At 44.5% G+C, this 20059-nt stretch overlaps 1 protein-coding gene across 8 annotated transcripts in view; it reads right to left on the bottom strand.

Moving 5' to 3' along the window:
- Window positions 1–20059, bottom strand: part of TRAF2 (TNF receptor associated factor 2) — a 1562837-nt gene that overhangs the window by 89743 nt on the left and 1453035 nt on the right. For all 8 annotated transcript variants that reach the window (XM_069609765.1, XM_069609762.1, XM_069609766.1 and 5 more), the window contains one exon: window positions 19021–19198. In XM_069609765.1, coding sequence (XP_069465866.1) covers window positions 19021–19198 — 178 coding nt within the window. The remainder of the gene's footprint in view (window positions 1–19020; window positions 19199–20059) is intronic.

The following is a 20059-nucleotide window of genomic DNA, read 5'->3' as shown; positions in this document are numbered from 1 at the left end:
AAATGAAAGATGTCATGTATACGCTAGGTTGGAGGAATGGCAAGATGAAAAGCGACTGGCTTTACCATACGCGTGATCTTGTACGGTCCAACAAAGCGGGGAACCAGTTTTCATGTTCCATGGATATATAGATAACGAGTGGCTAACCAGAACTGATCACCTGCTGTATATACAGGAGAGTCACGTCCATGGCGATTTGCATGTGTACGCATCTTTACTGTGCAACTAGCAAATGTTGCTTAGTGAGAAAGTGTATTTGCAGGATGTGCAAATAACTGGTGTTTGAAGCAGGTGTATCAGAAGCAGGCGGATCCATAATTGGCAATATGTAGGGGAGTTGACCACATAGGACGTAAAAAGTGGAGTTTCCTGTTGCTGAATGGACTGCATTGTTATATGCGAATTCAGCGATATGGAGCAGATCGAACCAAGTCAGAGACGCTTTAATGGGAGGGCAAAAGGGGCACTTGCCTAGGGCCCCCACCTTTGAGGAGGCCCCACAAGGCTGTCTGGTCTAAAGAAGTAAGATTCCTTTGTTCACCAGACTTAAATAACACACATCAGTATATTGTATAGCATGCTGCTGAGGCTCTAATCCTACTGCCTGTCTGTTTTGGCAAGAACATTCTGCCTTGATCAATTAATCATTTAATGCTTTCTGTGTTCACTGTGGTATATATAGTTTGTGTGTTCCTTGCAGCACAACTCCTGTATCATTCTTCCCTTCCTGTGAGAATTATGCTGATCATGTGCAATAGACAAATTTGAAATACATATTGGTAAATTGAGTGCCACTATGGTTCTGAAGTTAGCTCAGTGTGTTAAGCACTCATTGCAGAGATATGTGTTCCTATGCAAGATTAAAACAGCACATTCCTGTAAGGCTGGCTGAGCTTTTCCTATGTCTGAAGGTTATAAACCTGCCTGCGTATGTACTTGGTCTTGCAGCACAACGGGTGCTATTATCAGCAATGCACCAGCACCTGATAGGGGTTGCTATAAAATCGAACATGTCATCCTTACAGTGAAGGTCTAGAAATTGGTTTGTTCAGATGGGGTGTTGTAAAACCTAGGCAATCACCTCCAATGATGAGCATAAACTGTTAGTCCAAGAGATGAATACATATCCAAATTTGGAACCAAAGCATTCATGCTTGTATCCTGGCTTTGCCAGCAGACAATACAGTGATCTTGGTCAAATCATCTAATATCTTGTACATTACTGTCTTCTGTGAAGTTTGCCTACTTGCATGCTGGTGGCATTGTTTAGTCCATGACTTTATTTTTCATCTTATGTAGGTCATTTGAGTGGAAGGGGTGGTGGACAGAAGGGAGCAGACCAGATGGTGCAGGACTCAGGCAAGCATATTTTAAAGTCTGCTCGTTTAACACAAAATAACGCTTTGCATTTATCTAAAAGTCAAAGGTTTTTCTGCACGTTTATAAATGACAATTTCACAAGCCAGTGTCTTGGAGCTATGTAAAGTTTTAAAATACAAAAGACCAAGCTAGATCAAATCTGTTAAATCACACTGATTGGTTTGCTGATACAGATATACGTCTCCTGATGATGGAGAGAATGAAACTAGAATCATTCTGTTACACCCGACTATAATATTTTGTTTTTAAAAATGGTCACATTTGGTAATGTGATTGGTGTACTTTCCAAGTCAGTTTTACAAAATGAGATTATTTTAGTTAATGGTAAGAACTGGTAATGAAAGTGTTCAAATGCAGAAATTGCAGAGTTGGCACACATCCGAGATTCACCCGTTAACCAGTGTGTGTAATGCTGGCCATCTAATTTCATCTTAGATTGGCTAACCTCTCGAAATTGCCAGTCCCAAAACCTTTCAAAATTGTCAGCCCTTCACGGTATGATCTTCAAAACAGCCTCACTCGTGGTTTCACTGGCTATAGTGTTGCTTCCCCTATAATAGTGAGCATTTATATATTGCACACCACAAGCACTTTATTCTTTTGATCTCTTGATCTCTAATGGCAACACTATTTGAAAACCATGTCCCATTTATAATCTCAGTCTGTCCGGATACAGACACCTTCCTGGTAGCTTCTAATCTACATCCACTATCCATGCTATGGTATGTGTAGCTTTATCCTTCCTACCAATTGGTCTTCTCTATCCATGCTTGAGCATTTCTGTATTCTGTGGGGGAGCAAATGTGAGTTCTCTGTCTATTCTGGGTTACACATAGCTTTTACATACAGTCCTGCATTAACACTACAGGCCATATACCTTCCTGGATTATATTTATAAAAGGTCTCCAGAATCTATGCTAGAACAGAAGTAACCTCTTCGTAGACTGATAATGTTGGCCTTCAAATGGTACTTGTTTATCATTCTGATTAGTGCAGACATGAAGACTTTAAGGGGACTTAAAGGGAGTAAACATCCTTATTCTTAATGCTGTGAGGCAGTATATCAACCTATGGGTTGTGACTGCGGTGGAGGAGGGGCAGATATTCTTAATCACTTAATTCCTTTGGTTTGGTGAAGGGGGGCCCCAAAGATGTCCGTGCCCAGGGCCCCACAAGTGCTTAAAATGGCCGTGAACCAAGTGCCAAGTGTAGCAGGCAGAGACATCTGAGGTATTGTTCCAAGGATTTGGATTAAACTCTCTGTTTGACCATCTGTTTCTGGGTGGTATGCTGAAGGGAAAAGTGCCTCTAAACCCAACATCCGTGAAAGAGCCTGCCAGAAACTGGAGGTAAACTGAGACTATCACTAAAGGTAGACCAAAAAAAACAAAAAACATTACGGAAGTACAAATCGGCTAACACAGGAGCCGAAGGAAGACCTTTGCAAGGGACAAAAACGGGCCATTTTAGAAAAGTAGTCAACAACCCATACTGTGTCGTACTTGTTTTCAGTTGGTAGGTCGGTGATAAAGTGCATGGATACCACATACCATGGTTTGTGAGGCACGGGTAACAGCAATATTTTACCCATAGGAGGGGCTATGTCCGTCTTGCTTTGAGTGCAGATAGCGCAGGTGGCAATATAAGTTGTTATGTCTTTGGCCATTTTCGGCCACCAGCACCAACGTTGTAACAGAGATATGGTTTTCTGTTACCCTGGATGGATGTGCAGCGACTTTAGTATTGTGGAACAATTGTAACGCTTGATGTCGAAGAGGGACTGTGGGAATGTTCAGGTACTTATGAATGTATGGTAGTACCTCTAGTATTTCAGCATTACATTCAGAAAGATCATTTTAATGTGTGAGGACCCAGGAACAGATATCAGAGACTAGGATATTCGGGGCGGTACAGACACAATGTGTTCTTTCTGTAATACATACTCGGGGGTAGTGGGTAACAGCTCCCCCCTTGACTTTGAGATAGGACGTCCGCCTTTCCATTTTTTTTTTAGAAGGACGGTACTTAATAACGAAGTTGAAGGCAGCAAAGAAGAGGTTTTGTACTTGTCTACTTTTTGTCCATTTTAGTGAGGCTAAATCACGTAGATTTAGATGATCTGTATAAAAGTGACCGGGTATTCTCCACCCCACAAATGGTGTCTCCAAATTCTAAACGCTTCATTTATAGCCAGGAGTTCTTTTCCATTAACTGTATAGTGTTGTTCAGTGATGGTGAGCTTTCATGAATGATAGGCAACTGGGTGAAATCGACCAGTTGTGGGGCATTCTTGTGACAGCACACCTCCCACTGCAAAGGAAGCATCCGCCTCTATGACGAAAGGCATGTCTAGATTTGGGTGTTGGTAGACCAAATGTACTGTACTGATGTACTAGTAAGCCTTGTTAAGGGAGCCACTATGGATGAGAAATCTTGAATGAACCGCTGATAAAAACTGGAAAAACCAAGAAAGGCCTGTAGCTTTTTTTTTTTTAAATACATTTTATTTGGCATTTCTTTAAACATTAACATCGGGACTCAACATAGTCCCATTTTACCCCCCCTTCCCACCCACCACCCCCCTCAACGGTTATATTGTTCTCAGTTGACCCACTGCGAACCGATTTATCGTTGCTCCAGATCTATCCATGTGCAGTGTGCGGATTTTGTGTGGGCACCATTGCAACATGTGCCTTGTAGGTATTCAATTGTTTCCCCCCAGTCAATTGTGAATCTCTCTCCTTCCCCTTGTATATTGTATGTTATTCTCTCCATTGCCACCTATGTCCAAATTCTATTTAGCCATTCTTGGTTAGTTGGGGGGGATTTTTGTTTCCAATTTTGAGCTATCGCTAACCATGCTGCTATGAGAAATCCCATAAAGTTCCTCTTTTGGGTCTTTGTGAGCGATCTGTCCCGGTGATCCCACATACCGCACATCCATACTACTTCTACCAGATTAGCGGCTCCCTCGAAGATGTTTAACATTTGTGTCTTCACTTCTGCCCAGAATGGTTGCAGTGCTTTACAGTCCCACCATATGTGTCTCCAATTTCCTATTGTGTCCCATCCCCTCCAGCAATTTCCTTGCACTTTATTGAACATGTTATGGAGTCTTTCCGGGGTATAATGCCATTGGATCATCATTTTTGTCCATGCTTCTCTTGTTTGAATCGCCCAAGTCCATTTAGGTATTATTTGCCATATGTATGTCCATTGCTCCCTCGTGATACGTCTCCCTAGCGTTGTTTCCCATTTCTTCATGTAATGCCATGTTGTGTGTTCTGCCTGGGCATTTATGAATTTGTAGAGGGTGGAGACGAATTTCCTTTCTCCCGTTTGGGTCATCATGTATGTCTCAAAAGGGGTCAAGGTCCTTGTCAGTGCTTGTGTTATTCTTGGCGTGGTGAGCCAATGATGGAGCTGCTCATATTGGTATCTGTCCTTTTCCGTTAGGCCCAGTAGTTTGACATTCCGCGAACGTTCTGATCTGTTGGCCGTCGTACATGTCTCTAATTTTTGTGCAGTCTGCATCTCCCCATTTATGGAACGCTCCTCTTTCCGTGCCTGGGGGGAAGTCCGGATTGTCTAGAATCGGAATGAAGGGGGCGGGATCTATCGTGAGGATTTCTCTCTTGGTTGCTCTGTCCCATACGTCCATAATGGAGCCTATGATCTCGCTAATTTTAACATTTTGATATCGGTACTCCGTTTTTCTCCATAGAAAGTGGCGTAGGTTTGATCTCGCTACTGCTCTGTCCTGCGCCTCCCACAATTTTTCAGATGTATTAGCGATCCATTCATTCAAGACCCAGAGTTGCGCTGCCTCGTAGTATTTCTTTAGTTGGGGGAGTGCCATGCCTCCGTCTGATTTATGTGCTGTGAGAGCCTGTTGCGACAGTCTTGGTGTTTTGTTTTGCCAGATGTATTTTGTTATGATTTTGGTAAGTGTCTTAAAGAATGAAGCCAGTACCCGTATGGGGAGAGCTTGGAAGAAATATAACAGTCTGGGTAGTATTGTCATTTTGATAACTGTTATCCTGCCCCACCAGATTATTGCTAACGGGTTTCATCTCTCTAGATCTCTCTTTACGTTGTCTATAAGTTTCGTGTAGTTCCCTGAGAAGAAGTTCTTAATCGAGGGTGTCAGGGTGACTCCTAGGTATCTCACCCCGTCCTCAGCTGTTTGTAGGTGGAGATCCTTCGTTTTCTTATATATCTCTCGTTTGTTCCCAGCCAGGGCCATTACCGACGATTTCTGTTTATTTATTTTTAGCCCTGATATTTTACGGTAATCTTCGATCTGTTGAATGAGGAGGGGAAGTGTCTCTATTGGCTCTGTTAGGGTCATCATCATAACGTCCGCGACTGCCGCTGTTTTGTGTGCCTGCCCTCCCATTTCTATTCCCTTTATGTCGGGTGTAGCTCTGATCTTCGCCAGTAGTGGTTCGAGGAAGACTGCGTATAGCAGGGGTGAGAGAGGGCATCCCTGTTTGGTGCCCCTTCCAATTCTGATAGGGTCCGAGATTTCTCCATTGACTGATAACCTGGCTATTGGTGAATTGTAGTTGGCTCGCACCATGTTTATATATGCATTTCCCATGCCCATTTTATTTAGCGTTGCAAATAGCATTGACCATTCCACCTGGTCGAATACCTTTTCCGCATCCACCGATAATATTGCTGAAGGGATATTCGTGATCTCGGCTTTCTCTATAAGATGTGCTATTCTTCTGATATTGTCATGGGTTTTCCGATTTGGGATGATGCCCGATTGCTCTTGATCAATCAGTTTCGGGAGTAGGGTTGAGAGCCTGTTAGCGAGTATTTTTGTATAGAGTTTTGCGTCGATGTTGATTAGAGCTATTGGGCGGTAGGAGCTTGGGTTTTCCGGATCGTTCCCTTTTTTGTCAAAGACTAGTATCTTTGCTTCGTTCATCGAAGGAGCAATATTAGATGCGTCTTTAAAGGTGTTGTAAAGATTTGTTAATATGGGTGTGAGCGTATCCGCGTATATGTTTTATAGAAGGCTGCTATGTAGTCGTCCGGTCCTGGAGATTTATTTTTAGGTAAGTCTTTAATTGCTTTTGCTACCTCTTCTGCTGTGATCGGTTCGTCCAAAGTAGTTTTTTCGTCGGTCGTAATCGTTGGTAGTGATATCTCCTTTAGGAAGGCCTCCTGTTCCTCTTCCTTCGGGCTTTGTGATGTGTACAATTTCTGGTAGTAATCTCGGAATATCTCTTTGATGTCTATTGATTGAGTCGTCTTTTTCCCTTGTTTGTCTTTTAATGAGTGTACCATTTGGTTTTGCTGTTTGCCTTTTAATTGTCTTGCTAGGAGTTTATCTGCCTTATTTGATTTCATCGCATACCAGTGTTTTGCGTGTAGTAGTTGTGTTTCTGCCCTTTTAGTCCTGAGTAAGTCTAGCTGGCTCTGAACGTGTCGGTATGCCCTCTTTGTTTTGCGGGATGTGTTCTTTATCAATTCTTCTCTTATCTCTTCCAGCTTTTTCTCTAATTCTGATTCCCATTTGTATGATATCTTATCTTTTTGTGCTTTCAGGGCAATTATTTGCCCGCATAGCACTGCTTTGAAAGCTTCCCAGATGGTGCATGGCGAGACTTCTGGGGTGTCATTCTGTTTGAAGTAGTCCTCTATCTTTTCTCTGATCGTTTCCTTTGCGACCAGGTCTTGTAAGATGTCTTTGGGGAACGTCCAGCGCCAGAGACCTGAGCGTTTGTGGATTCTTGGAAGAGTAATCCAAAGTGGAGTATGGTCTGATAGTGATATTTGACCTTTTTCGATGTCCTGGATCTCTTCTAGTAGGGTTCCCGTGGCCCAGATGTAGTCGATCCTGGAGCTTGAGTTATGGACGTGCGAGTAATATGTGTACCCCTGGGTTGTACCTCTGACTCTCTGCCATACGTCCTCTAGTGCCAGTCTGTGCATCATCTGTTTTAGCTGTGATGAGGGTGTCCCTTGTTGGATATTTTTGGGGTTTGAGCGGTCTTCCATCTGGTTCCATGCTAGATTGAAGTCAACTGTCAGTATCACTTCTCCTTCTGCAAAGTTTTCTAGTTTGTTCAGCGTATCTTTGATAAAACCCTCCTGTCCCGTGTTTGGGGCATATAAGGTTGCTAAGGTTAAGTGGCAATTTTCTATCTGGGCCTTCACGTAGAGGAATCTCCCCTTTTTTATCGGTCATAGATGCTGTGATTTGTACATTGAGGTGGTTGGCGAATGCTATCAGGACTCCTTTCTTTTTTTCGTCATCGTTGGATTGTAGAATTTGGTTGAAGCCTCTTATTCGTAATAGACCTTTCCTTTTTTTCTGTATATGTGTCTCAGAGCGTTATTATATCGTACTTTTCTCTGTGTATGAAGTTTTCGGTTTTTTCCATTTTACTGGTGTGTTCAGCCCTCTGATATTATATGTTAGGATTTTCAGCCCCATTCTTCCTTTTGAGTGTGCAGTTTCGTATGGGTTTCGTCGTGTGGGTCGCTGTAGTGCAGTTTAGTTCCGGTGGTTAACTCTTTTCCCCCATGAACATCCCCTTCAACTCCCCCTTCTCTTCCCCCCCCAACTTTTTCCCTGAGGAGGGCACTGGGCCCTATGGATGCTCGGGCGTGCTGCCTTTGCGCCATGCCCTCTAACAACTCAGGTTTTTCGTTTCGCAGGGAGCCTAAACCCGGCTTGATTTGCGAATTCCACCAGAGTCCCATGGCTCTGCCGCATCTACGTGTGGTCACCGCCCGATCAACTAATTCCTTCTTTTAGTGTCCCTTCCTCCAGCTGTTATTACTTTTGTCGTGGTTTTCCGGGATGTATTCAGTTTTTCTCTGTCCTACGGGATTGAAGTCTCGTTCTACGTTTCTCTGTTTGCCATCCCTTCGGTTCTCTCCTTCTCCCATGAAGTTCATTTTCATATGGAGGTTTGGTTTCTTGTTCTTGGCAGCCCAGGATCCTGAGGCCTTCCTCGCATGTTGTGATGTGGAATTGTCGATCCTCCCACGTGAACAGGAGGCCAAATGGGAAGGTCCATTTGTAGCGTATTTGTTTTTCCGTGAGAAATTTTGTTACCTGGAGCATTTCTCTTCTCTTTCTGAGCGTGGATTGTGCTAGGTCTTGGAAGAGTTGTATTTATTTACCATTCATTCGTATGTGTTCCAGCAACCTGGCTTTCCTGAGGATTTGCTCCTTTTGTGTATACTGTGCCACTGCCACCAGAACATCCCTCGGGCGAGCCCCAGGTTCGCCCGGCCGTCGGGGACCTACTCTGTGTATTCTGTCTATTTGTATTACTTCCCCAGTGCCTTCCGTGATTATTTCCCTGAACACCTGTTGCACCGTCGTGCGAAGATCTTTATCCTTTACCGTTTCCGGTACATTCTTAATTCTTATGTTTGATCTCCGGAATCTGTTTTCCAAATCTTCACATTGGGATTCTAATTCTATAGCCAGTCGTGCTAGCCGGTCTTGAGCATCTTCTTGCTTTAGGGTTTCCTCGTCTATGTTCTGGACCGTCCTTTCCAGATTATCTGTTCTCTTCTCTAGGTTTTGTATGTCCCTCTTCAATTCCTGGACTGCTTGTCTCATTTCCCCCTTCATGTTTTCGAACTGCGCCTGTGTGGAGGACATGAATTGGTCCTGAAATTCCTTAAACCAAGTTTTCATGTCATCTTTCGAGGCCATTTCTGTGTCCTCTTCCTGATTTGCTACGTTTCCCCCTTTACTTTTCTGTTTGTTAGTCTGCTTGGACGCAGTTTTGTCCACCCCCCCAAATTTGGATTAGGTCTTGGTCTTGTTTGGATCTGCTATTTTTCGCTGCTGAAGCCTGTAATCCGTGCCTGGTCCTGGGTTTTGACATGTGTGGGTTCCTTTGGGGTCTGAATTGTTAATATCTAGGTTCGCACTGTTTTGGGGATGAGAGTCTAGTGGATGGTTATGCGAACCGTCAGTCTCTGATGCCTCTCTGGGCTCTACCGAGTTTTGCCTGTTGGAGTTGTGGATATCCCTTTTTTTCACCCTGTGTGTTGGTGATCGCACGGGCTTGTACCCTCTTATAGGGAGACGGTGTTGTTCTGGAGAATCCTTATGTAAAGTCTGTCCAGGATCCCCCTGTAGGTTCTCTCCTTGGCGTTGCACGTCACCCTCCCCTTGTCCGTCTATGCTCTACTGCGGTTCCTCAATTACTTTTGTTGCCCCCCTTGGCGGGAATCTGTTCCTTTTATGGTTGTCCCGGGGTGTGAGTGTGGGTGTCCTTTGGTGGGCCTTGGAGTGGGAGCCCCCCCCCCCCGTGTCCTTTTGGGTAGGAGGGATTCGTAGTTGTGGGAGGATAGAGTCTCTTGGTCGGCCTAGGGGCCTTCCTGTTCTTAGGCCCGGCCCGCGTCCAGTGATTGATGTAGGAGCAGGGTGGGGAGCCGGGGAGCGCGCGGCCCCCTCCCCTGTGTCTGTGCCTGCTTTCGTTGTTGGATGTGTGCTTCCAATATTGGGGCGCCGTGCCACTGTCTATTGGAGGGGGGGGCGGCTTTATCCCCGCCGCTTCTGGTGCTACTGTGGGCTGCCCCCCCGCCTCGTACCTGTGGGTTCCTGGGGTTCCTCCGGGCTCTGCCGTCTGCTTCAGGTCCGCTCGCGACGGCCGCCCTCTCCACCCCGCTCCGGTTGTCGCTGACGGATGTGGCTCCTACCGCTGAGCCGGGTGTGCTTGCCTCTCTCCCCCGAGGCACGTCCTCTGCTGGCTCCTCTGCGCTGGATGGCTCGTTCCTCCGGTCATGGCCTCTTCCGCGTCCGGGTACGTGCCGCTTGCTTGACGCCTTCCACGAACCCACTCCTCCACTCCGGTCTGACTCGTGCTGGGAGTGTGCTCCGATGTCACCGCCAGGCTCTGCTTCATTCACCGCAGTCCCCCTCCCTCGTGGTCGGGTCTCAGCTGCAGGGTGCTGGCGGGATCCGAGGGGTTTTCCTGCGCCTCGGGTCTCCTTCGGGGGATCCTCACTGCTGGGCCGTGCGGCGGCCGGGTCGCTGGGTCCACACTATCCCCTGCCGGCGGGGCCAAATGGAGGGGGCCCGTCCTCTGGAGGTGAGTCCTTGCTTTTCAAGGTGCTCGCTTCCCGGCGTATGACGGAGTATGGGTGCTCTTCAGCGGGCACGGTGAGCGCTTTATTGAATGCTTTATTGTTGCCGCCCGAGCTGGGGGACGGAGCTACGCTCACACACGTCTACCCGGCTCGGCCGCCATCTTGGAATCCGGCCTGTAGCTTTTTTAGCGTAGAGGGAGCTGGTCAGTCTAACACGGCCCTCACCTTGGTGGTACTCAAATGGGTCCCTTGTGCGGTAAGAAGAAATCTGAAAAACTCAACTTCCTGGGTGTGGAATATGCACTTTTCTAGTTTAGCATACAGGGAATGTTTTCATAACCTTTCTAGAACTTCTCGTACGTGCTTCACATGTTCTTGGAAGAAGAATAGGAGTATATCGTCCAGATATAAGACTAGATATGTTTCAAGTATATCCTGGAGGATTTCGTTCATGAAACGCTGGAAGGTAGCTGATGTATTACATAAGCCGAAGGGCATTACAAGGTATTCGTAGAGGCCATAGCGAGTGCAAAAGGCTGTCTTCCACTCATCTCCGTGTCTTATGCGAACCAGATTGTAGGCCCCTCGTAGGTCTAGTTTGGTAAACAATACGGCATCATGAAGCTGGTCTCAAAGAACAGAGATGAGAGGAATGGGGTAGCAGTTCTTTATGATGATTTGATTGATTTTTTTTGGTAATCGATGCATGGTCTAAGGTCGCCCTCCCACTTAGGGACAAAAAACAGAGGACTGGCAGCAGGAGAAGATGACGCACGGAAAAAAAAATGTTGCGAAGGGCAGTGTCGATGTACTCTTTCAATATCTGTTCCTCCTGTTTAGTGAGTGAATACACCCTGCCTGTTGGTATTCACCAAAGTCAATGGGACAATCGTATGCACAATGAGAGTTAAGTGTTCTGCTTCTTTCTTATCAAATACATCCTGATAGCCGTCATATTTAGTGGGTAAGCAAGGGGCTATGGCTCCTAGAGAATGTCTTGCATATAAAAGACCCTGACGAAGAGAAGGAGGGGTAGATAAGAGACACTGATTGAGACAGCAAGCGACTATGTGGGGTTGTGGAGTTGGAGTCAGGCAATACCCACTATAAAACCGATATGTGGGGTGGCAATTCAATCAAATTTAATATCCTCTTGGTGGTTTGAATGTAAGGACATGGATAGAAGCACCGTTTGGTGGAGGACCAACCCCGAAGACAGATTTGTCCCATCAACAGCTCTAATGGGTTCTGGTTTGGCCTTTCTCAATTTGGGTATCCCCAACTTATCGGCTGTTGCACTGTCCATATAGTTGCAAAATGCACCAGAGTCTAACATTACTGATGTCAGCACTGGGACTGAACCAGGCGGGGTTAAACGGACGCTAAGAAAGAGATGCATCGGAGCAGAACTGGGGGTCTGGTTGATGACATGGCTTGCCCATAAACCACCCTCTATGGGTGAGCCTTCAGAAAACTCGAGGGCTTCTTTGGTCTTTTAGGGCATTCCCATATAAAATGTCTTGCCTAGGGACAAAGATTGGAGTTAGGTCTTCTTTCTCGTTCTAGGGGAGAAAGGGGCCCTCAAATACCCTGCAATCTGCATGAGCTCAGGTGTAGATTCGGAACTGGTATGCGCAGCTGGTCTGGACGTGGGGGAAAAAGGAGTAACGAATAAAGTACTTTCGCATTTTCGTTTCGTTCTCCAGGCTTCCACTTGAAGGACTAAGTCAAGTAAATCAGAGTAAGTCACAGAGATGGTTGGAACTACAGATAAGGCATCTTTGAGTTGTTCGCTGAGGCCATTATAAAAGACTGCAACCTTCTTTTCTTTAGGCCAGGCTGTTTCAGCTACTAGCTGGTTGAAATATGTGACATTGTCCACTAGTGTCGACTTGCCTTGTGTTAATTACAATATTTCGATATCTCTGGCCTGTGCTTTCAAACGTGTGTCAAAGACCTTGTTCATCACTTGTAGTAATACAGAACGGGACTATTGGTCTCCATTAATGGGTTAGGCCAGGCCGCAGCGGTAACCCCTAAATGAGAAAGCATAAATGCTGCTTTGGTGGTGGCATCAGGAAAGGCGGTTGGACTGCAGAGAAAATGTAATTTACATTGATTTACAAAGGTGCAGTATTTCTGGAGGTCTCCTGCAAATCTTTCTAGAGGTGCTAATAGAAATGCAGTGGGAACGAATAGTGGGGGCATTGCTTGAGGGGCTGGGACAGCTGGAGGGTTAGGGGCAGGATGGTCATCCTCATCGGGTAATTGATGTTGTGTGGCTTGTAAATTATAAAGTCTTTGATGCAGAAGGTTGTTAGCTGCAATCATGTCAGCCCTTAGGGCTGTAGTAGCCTGAACTAAATGGTGTAGTGGGTCAGGGGCCTTCTCCTTGTTGTCAACCTGAGTGAGATTTAAATAATGGCTTCACAGTCTGTTAGACTTACCTGCCATGGGCAGGATCTCAGACAGGTTGACAAAATTCCTTCAACTTAATAGCCCCGTCAATGCCTCAAATATAAGCCCTGAAGAGATGATTGAGCCAAAGGCCAAATAAGATGTAAGGCACCTTCTTACAGGAGCTGAAAATATAGAGAAGGGTAGATTAGTAAAAGGTGAGTACATGAACCCACTACCCCAATCTATCCCGTTATACCTGTTTGTTTTCCAGTTGGGGCCTTGAGGGTAAGCCAGCAGGCCAGGTCCCCACGAAGGAGTCGGGGGAGACAGGAAATGGCAGGAAAGGAAGTCTTGGAGTAGAAATCCAAAAGGAAGAAGAAGATTAAGTCATCCAAGAGGGCAGAGCAAGGATGTCCTGTTCTCAAAAAAGGACAACAAAAAGGTAATCCAGTCAAACAAGTCCAAATCAAGATCCAAGGGCTAGGTCATGCAATCCAAAAGGACCATGCAAACAAATCCAAGAAACAGTAATCCAAAGGAAGGTCAAGGAAGTCCAGGGTTGAGCGCACAAGAATCAGTCAAGCAATAACACAGTCCGTGGGAACTCAAAGGCAACTGGTCAGCTGTGAAGCGCTGGATGATTGTAACTGCTGGCTATATATCGAGGGTGGAGGCCAAGCAGCTGCTCCCTGTAGGCGCCATGTCCCATGACAGAACGTACAGAACGTACATATGGACGTACAGCATGGTGCTCTAAGGCAGCTGGATGTTGTGGTTGCCTGCTGGCTGCCCGTCGCTGTAGTATGCGCCACAGAAGATGCCAATCGCAGCGCACTGCCTTAGTTACACAATGGGCACGGTGAATGCTACTTATACCAGCATCGACGTCATGGCGGAGAGCGGGATGGGAGCCGCTGAGGGACCACGACTCGACGACGCATGGCACCCTCTGCTGTCGAAATTGTTCCGAAGCTGCAAGCAGGATATCGGATATTTCAAAGATGAGGAATCTGTGGGAGGACCCGATCCATCCGAAACATTTCAACAACAAAAATGTTTAGGGAGTAAAAGTGTCTTGCATGCTGCTTTTCTGCAGGGCTGCGAATAACACATTAATCTAGTTCCCCTTTGAAGCATGCACTGCTGATGCCTCTGTGAGCCAAATGCAATAGTGCAGGCGACACAAGAGGTAGGCACTGTTACTCACTATGGGATCTCAGGACTCTGGTGCACGGGGTGGCTGCTCCACATTATGATGGAAATACACACTCGGACCTCTTCGAGGATAAGACTCGGCTCTAATGGGCTGCTATTTGGCTGTATCGAAAAAAACAAAGGTGTTCAGCAGTTAGCAATTAAAGCTATGTGCCCCCCAAAAGTAGGAACCACACCTGTAACCGCAATGTTATATGCGGACGATCTGGTCTTTTGCAACCAAACATTTTTGGGCATGAAGGCCCAGTTGAATGAACTGAGCAGGTATGCAGAGGCTAATGATCTGTCAAATAACCTGGGAAAGACTAAGGTTATGCTGGTCTACTCAAAAAACGTCAACAAGCATGTAATGAAAACAGGGGTGATAGAATATACAGACACATACAGGTATTTGGAGCTCAACATAACCAATCGCTGCCAATACGAGCTCATCATAGACGCCAGGATCGGAAAGCTAAGCAGATAACCTCATTGGTCTGTAGATTTCCGGGGCAATAGGCGTGTTAATTATTGGCTGGGCTACTCACACTATACAAACAGTGCTTTTTTCCCGCAATTCTATATGGACTGGAGGCACTTGCATTTAGGGATCTAGGCTATCTTAATAGAATGGAGGGATTCTATTGGCGTAGCGTTATGGTGCTCCCCAATCCACGCCCATGGACTATCTGCGATTAGAATTTGGACTCATCTCACTAAAAGGTATAGCCCAGAAAAGGAGAGGTAAGCTCTTCATTAAATCTGGTTTGTTCCTGAAATTTCCCCTTAACCCTCATGGGGAGATCCTACAGAAAAGAATTGGTAGCAAAAAAAGGCCCCTTCACGAAAGTGAACAATTATTTTTTTGAGACCCTACTTTGGTGTCCTGATCTTGATCGGGGTAAGTCTTTCGAGGTCCTGAAGGGTGCACTTTCTAGAAGAGTGGAAAGATGGGACTGGGGTACTAATTATGACCATCTGACTACACGCATATGCCCCAGTGGGTACGGTGACTCATACCTTCAAGAAGCCCCAGCCATATATATTGAAATAGCCGGACCCAAAGTTGCGCAGATTACGACTCTTAATGCAAACAAACCAACTGCCTCTGCTTGCCTCACACGGGGCCATGCTGAAACTGCATAGTGAGTTAAGGTATTGTAGAATATGCCAGCTGCCAGAAAACAAAGAAACAGTGAAACACATGTTCACTGAGTGCCCCAGACTGGGTCCGCTGCACATGGTACATGATTTCGATTGTATTAAATCACAAGACTTTTGGAACTACTACCTTAACACAAACTTAGTAGCTAAGCACATTGCATTTTATTGTGTTTAGTTACATGTAAAAAAAACATATGTAGGAATAGCATTGTAAATGGTATGTTGGACTGGTACGTTGTAAGGTGCTTTAAGCAGAAATGATTTTTAGGGCTGTTTTCCATTAGTTGTTTTGTACAAATCTCGTAAATGTATTAAAATGTTGTTGTATGTTATATCTACTAAATGAATTGAATTCTTGATGTATGATTGTATGTATTTAAACAAGTGTAAAGTTTGAATTCAAACTATCACATTAAATAAATTAATTAATATGGAATCTCCCATAATAAAAAATAGCAATCAGGATGGACTTCTCTGAAGAAATGCATCTCTAAACTGCTTAGGTCTTTGGAGCCAATGCCCAACAGTTTCTACGAGGTTGACTTGCCACCCCTGCACCCCCTCTAGCTTTCTCCCAAACTCCCTTAACCAGTCTAGACTGTTTCAGGCTTTCAAAGGTTCAGTACAAGGGCCGGCAATTAGACAAGTCTATGGTGGTCAGGGAGAGAGGGTTTCCTCGGCCAGTCTTTGTACCTAGATTTCTTTCCCTAATCCATTAAAAAACAACACCAAGCAAAGCAGAACTGTGCAGATTTCTGCAGGATGAGCTGCTTAATCCTCTAAGGAGAGAAATGAAAATGGAACAATGGTACAATGTCATAAATAGGTCTATCCAGCCCAAAAGCCACTAACTTGGTTTTACGGACTAAGGATTAGGATACATAGTGAAGCGTTATGGGAATGAGAAGATGGCAATCCTTGTCAGAGAGGAGTAAGAACAATGTTTTAGATTGAGTGAGTTTCAGAAAATGCTTGGTCGTCCAGGCCTCAATGGATAATAAGGAGTACTTGAGTTGCAGCATATCATCAATGGATGACATGATTGGATGCAACTTAATATTTTGTGTGGAATAAAGAATTAGCATAATCAGCTCCTCATTGGTTGTATATGCAAATGAAAAAACCTGAAGAAAAAGATGGCCCCTTATGTGGCAATAGATAGGTGAACAGGACTGAACCATCCTCAGCCCCCGAGCCATCACCTCCCTCTGCTCAACATGTTGGTGACTGGTCAGAAATAAGGACATCCGGTCTAGCACTTTGCTCACTTAAATCTAATGTTGCTGATCGAATTAAGAAAACCAATAAATGACAGTCTGGTCATCCAAAACCTGTGGGGCAACCTCAAGCAAAGTTAATGTACGTGTTTGATGTTGAGGACTGGACTGACCAGAAATACCACAATTTCACATTGCAGCTGTTGCAATTTTCGCACATTCTATGCAACACGTTCATAATCTTGTAAATCAAATATGGCAACTGGCATATGATAATTGAAAGATTATCCAGAATTTTGGATTCCAAACCAGAGACTGTAAAGCACACTAGCAAATTATTCTTGCTTAGGAAGTATTGTCTGACCCTTAATGATCCAACCACTCAACTGAATTGCAACATCAGAAAGTTAATAGCACTGTGAAGCAATAATTACATTTTAAACAGAAATTGCAATTCTGGAACAACTGGTTATTAACGAAAAGACTTCATTTTATGGAGGGTACTGCAGGAGTTTTTGTTTCAGCGACTACTAAAATCATCCAAAAATAAAATAATTCTAGTTTCCATTAATCTAAGTGTAGCAAAGTGTAGCAAACTCAATTATATCCCGATTGCATACAGCATGAATTGTGAAGGCTACAGTACAAAAAGGATGGGATGAAAGTGTCTTATTTTAAATCTGAGAATGGACTAATCTACATATCAATCTTGATTTAAAAATAATTGATAGAGCATCCATAGTTTGCATGAACTACGGGACACAATTGTTCATTGACAAACATGTAGGTGGAAGGCCAAGATTCATATCAAAGTAAAAAAAAACACAAAAACAAAGGGAACAAGCGCTGAATTCTGGTGCTTCAATGATTGCTGAATTGCAACTATACAGGAGACAATTGGTATCCAGTGATTTTACCGATTTTTTTCAATGGATTGTTTAACCAAAACAAATCCATAGAAAAACATTGTTTTTTTTAAAAAATAATATATATATATATATGGGGTGTGGGCGGATTAAAACAGGTGGGGAGGGGGATGGGGTAAAAATCATATGGAAACGGCGCGGCTTGGGGGACCCCCCAAAATAAAATAGAAAATCAGTGAATTTTTGCTGAATATTTTTCGTTAAAAAAAATCAATTAGAAAAGAACGTTTTCGGTAACATCACAGTTAACCAAAACAGTTTGGAGTGCAAGTTTTTAAATCACTATGAACACCCAAGGAGGTATGAGGAGCATATTTTAGCCTACTGTCCATACAATGAATGTAATCCACTGTTACTAATCACATCCCTTAGCCTCAGTCGTGTCCAGGTTTTCATGGGCAAGCACTGTAGACATGCAGGTTATTCTGTTCATCTATGTGTCATTCACCCAATGTTGGGTGCAACATAGCAAAACTGGTTATTTTAGCCCTAGGCACTTTTTTAACCACACATCCAAACGAATGGACCAAAATGGCTGTAAGGGGCAAGAAATGCACCTTGTGCTCCAGATTGTGTTGGAAGAGGACAGAGGGGGAGGGCAGTAAAGGTCACTTGTAACCGAGATGGACAAAAAAGGAGTTATGTAATGCAGGCAAAATATGTTAGGCATGCTGAACCATCTTAATATAAAGCCCTACATCTGTCTGGGTGGTACACAAAACAGAAATGAGCCATTAATAACTAGAACAGTGATGCACACCTTGCCCAGGGTACTAATGATCAATCACCACTGCCTGGCTGTGCAGTGATATAAATGAAGAATCCCTTGTAGAGGCTGTAAACGCTTTCACAATTTGCTAACGAAGAATCTTACGTACAGGTACATGCCAGGTCTTTCCTTTCAAGGGCTTACAAAGCAGTCACACACTGCTGCTGGAATTACTTATTCGCTGGTGCATGCCAGGCCTATTACTAGAGGGTCTAGAAGATACTGCAATACTCTGATTAATGTACCGGAGTGGTGGTCCATACAAGGCCTTTTGCTGCAGGACAAGTTGTTGCACTCTCCTTCTGCAGATGATTATACAAATGAACTCAAGACCAGATCATGTTTGCAGTGTCTGTTGAAGCTTGACCTCTTTTGCTGGTGGTGCTCTTGCAGAGGAAAGGTCTGTTCTTACTCTGCAAAGGCTGCTGAAGCATTCATGCTCTGCTACTGTAGTCCATGTGTTCTGAAACTGCCATACTCTGCTGTTGGAGAAGCATACCAGATGTTTCTCTGCAAAGACTGTAAAGAGGGTCAGCCCGCTTCTTAATGTTGATGAGCACTTGTACATACCAGGTCTATTCCTGCAGTGGCTCTTAAAACTATTGGACCCTGCTACTGGAGGTCCTACTACAGGTGCTCTAGCCGAGGTAGAGGTAAGGTAGAGTATGAAGAGACCTCCAAAGAAGCCAAACACTGCTGCGTGGTTCCTGTACTGTCGAAGTGACCATGTTCTATCAACAAGCGCTGGGATCCCTATACTATAGTTGCATGAGAAAGTGCAATTTGCTGTTTCTCTCATGAGACAGCGGGACTTTTCTTTTGCCGAAGACACTCCAACAGCTATTAAAAAATGAGAAGGCTTTGGAACCATCTTCAATCTCTGAATGCTTACCTGGGGAGAACATGGCTGGTGAACGGCCTGCTATAGCCTCTTGCCGCTTCCTGGCAAATTCAGTAATCTTCCAGATGAAAACACCATCATATGTGGAGGCTTCTGATTCAATAATTCTCTGCTCCATTTCAGTCAGGGCCAGATCCTTCATACCTATGCTTCTTTCCAGCTGCCGAACCTGGAAAACAAAATTGCCTTGTTGAAAACGGACTAATAATAAAAGCAGCTGTACTTGGAATGAAATGTCTCCAGAGAACACAACAGTGAGACAAATGCTGAACTTTGCCTAAAGACAATAAATGAGGAAGGCACAGAAAAGGTTGACTGTCACGGAAACAGTATGAGACCTCAAGGAGGAACTAAATTGTCTTCTGGTAGAATGCTGGCAACAGGATGCAATAAACATTTATTCAAAAGAAAATAAAAAAGTCACTAAGTAACACTTTTGCACGTCTAGTTCTCCAGTCGCCTTCTTACACACTCATGGGACGTCAATGCTGATGCTAATAACAACCAGCAGTTTTACAGTCCACATCCAACAGAATGTACTACTGAAAATCTACTGACGCGACCCTTGACTTTGTTAACATGGGAAATAATAGCCTTTGGAGAGAGTAGACACTTGACAATCTTCCGGATGCAGGAAACCACGCAGAGTGGAACACAAGCTCTGGTAGCTCCCTGGCCACTAAGAATAGAGCAGACAAATATGAAAAGCCTAGGCAAACTTATGAAGGTTATCTAATCCAAATACATTCTGAGTGCTCTACTGAAGGCAGGATTGTAGAGTTCTCTCAGCAGTGGAAGAAGAGTTTTGAGTAAACATCGATGCCTATGGAAATCAAAAAAACTGTCGGCAGGAAAGAAGTATGAGTCGGAAGGACTACAATGTGCTGTTTTAAAATGGCTTGGGAGTTTTGGATGCAGATAATTGTACTGAGTTGTCTGGATAGCATAAAAGCACCAGTTTATTGAAAGCCGGTAGTACTGTGGGGCAAAATAGTTTATGATGGGTTAGAACAGACAAAACACTGAAATG

This window comes from Ambystoma mexicanum, chromosome 8 (genome assembly GCF_040938575.1).
Source record: "Ambystoma mexicanum isolate Mex_15411 chromosome 8, UKY_AmexF1_1, whole genome shotgun sequence".
NCBI classification, from domain to species: domain Eukaryota; kingdom Metazoa; phylum Chordata; class Amphibia; order Caudata; family Ambystomatidae; genus Ambystoma; species Ambystoma mexicanum.
Note: the sequence above shows the minus strand (reverse complement) of the source record. Positions and strands in the feature narration are given on the sequence as shown.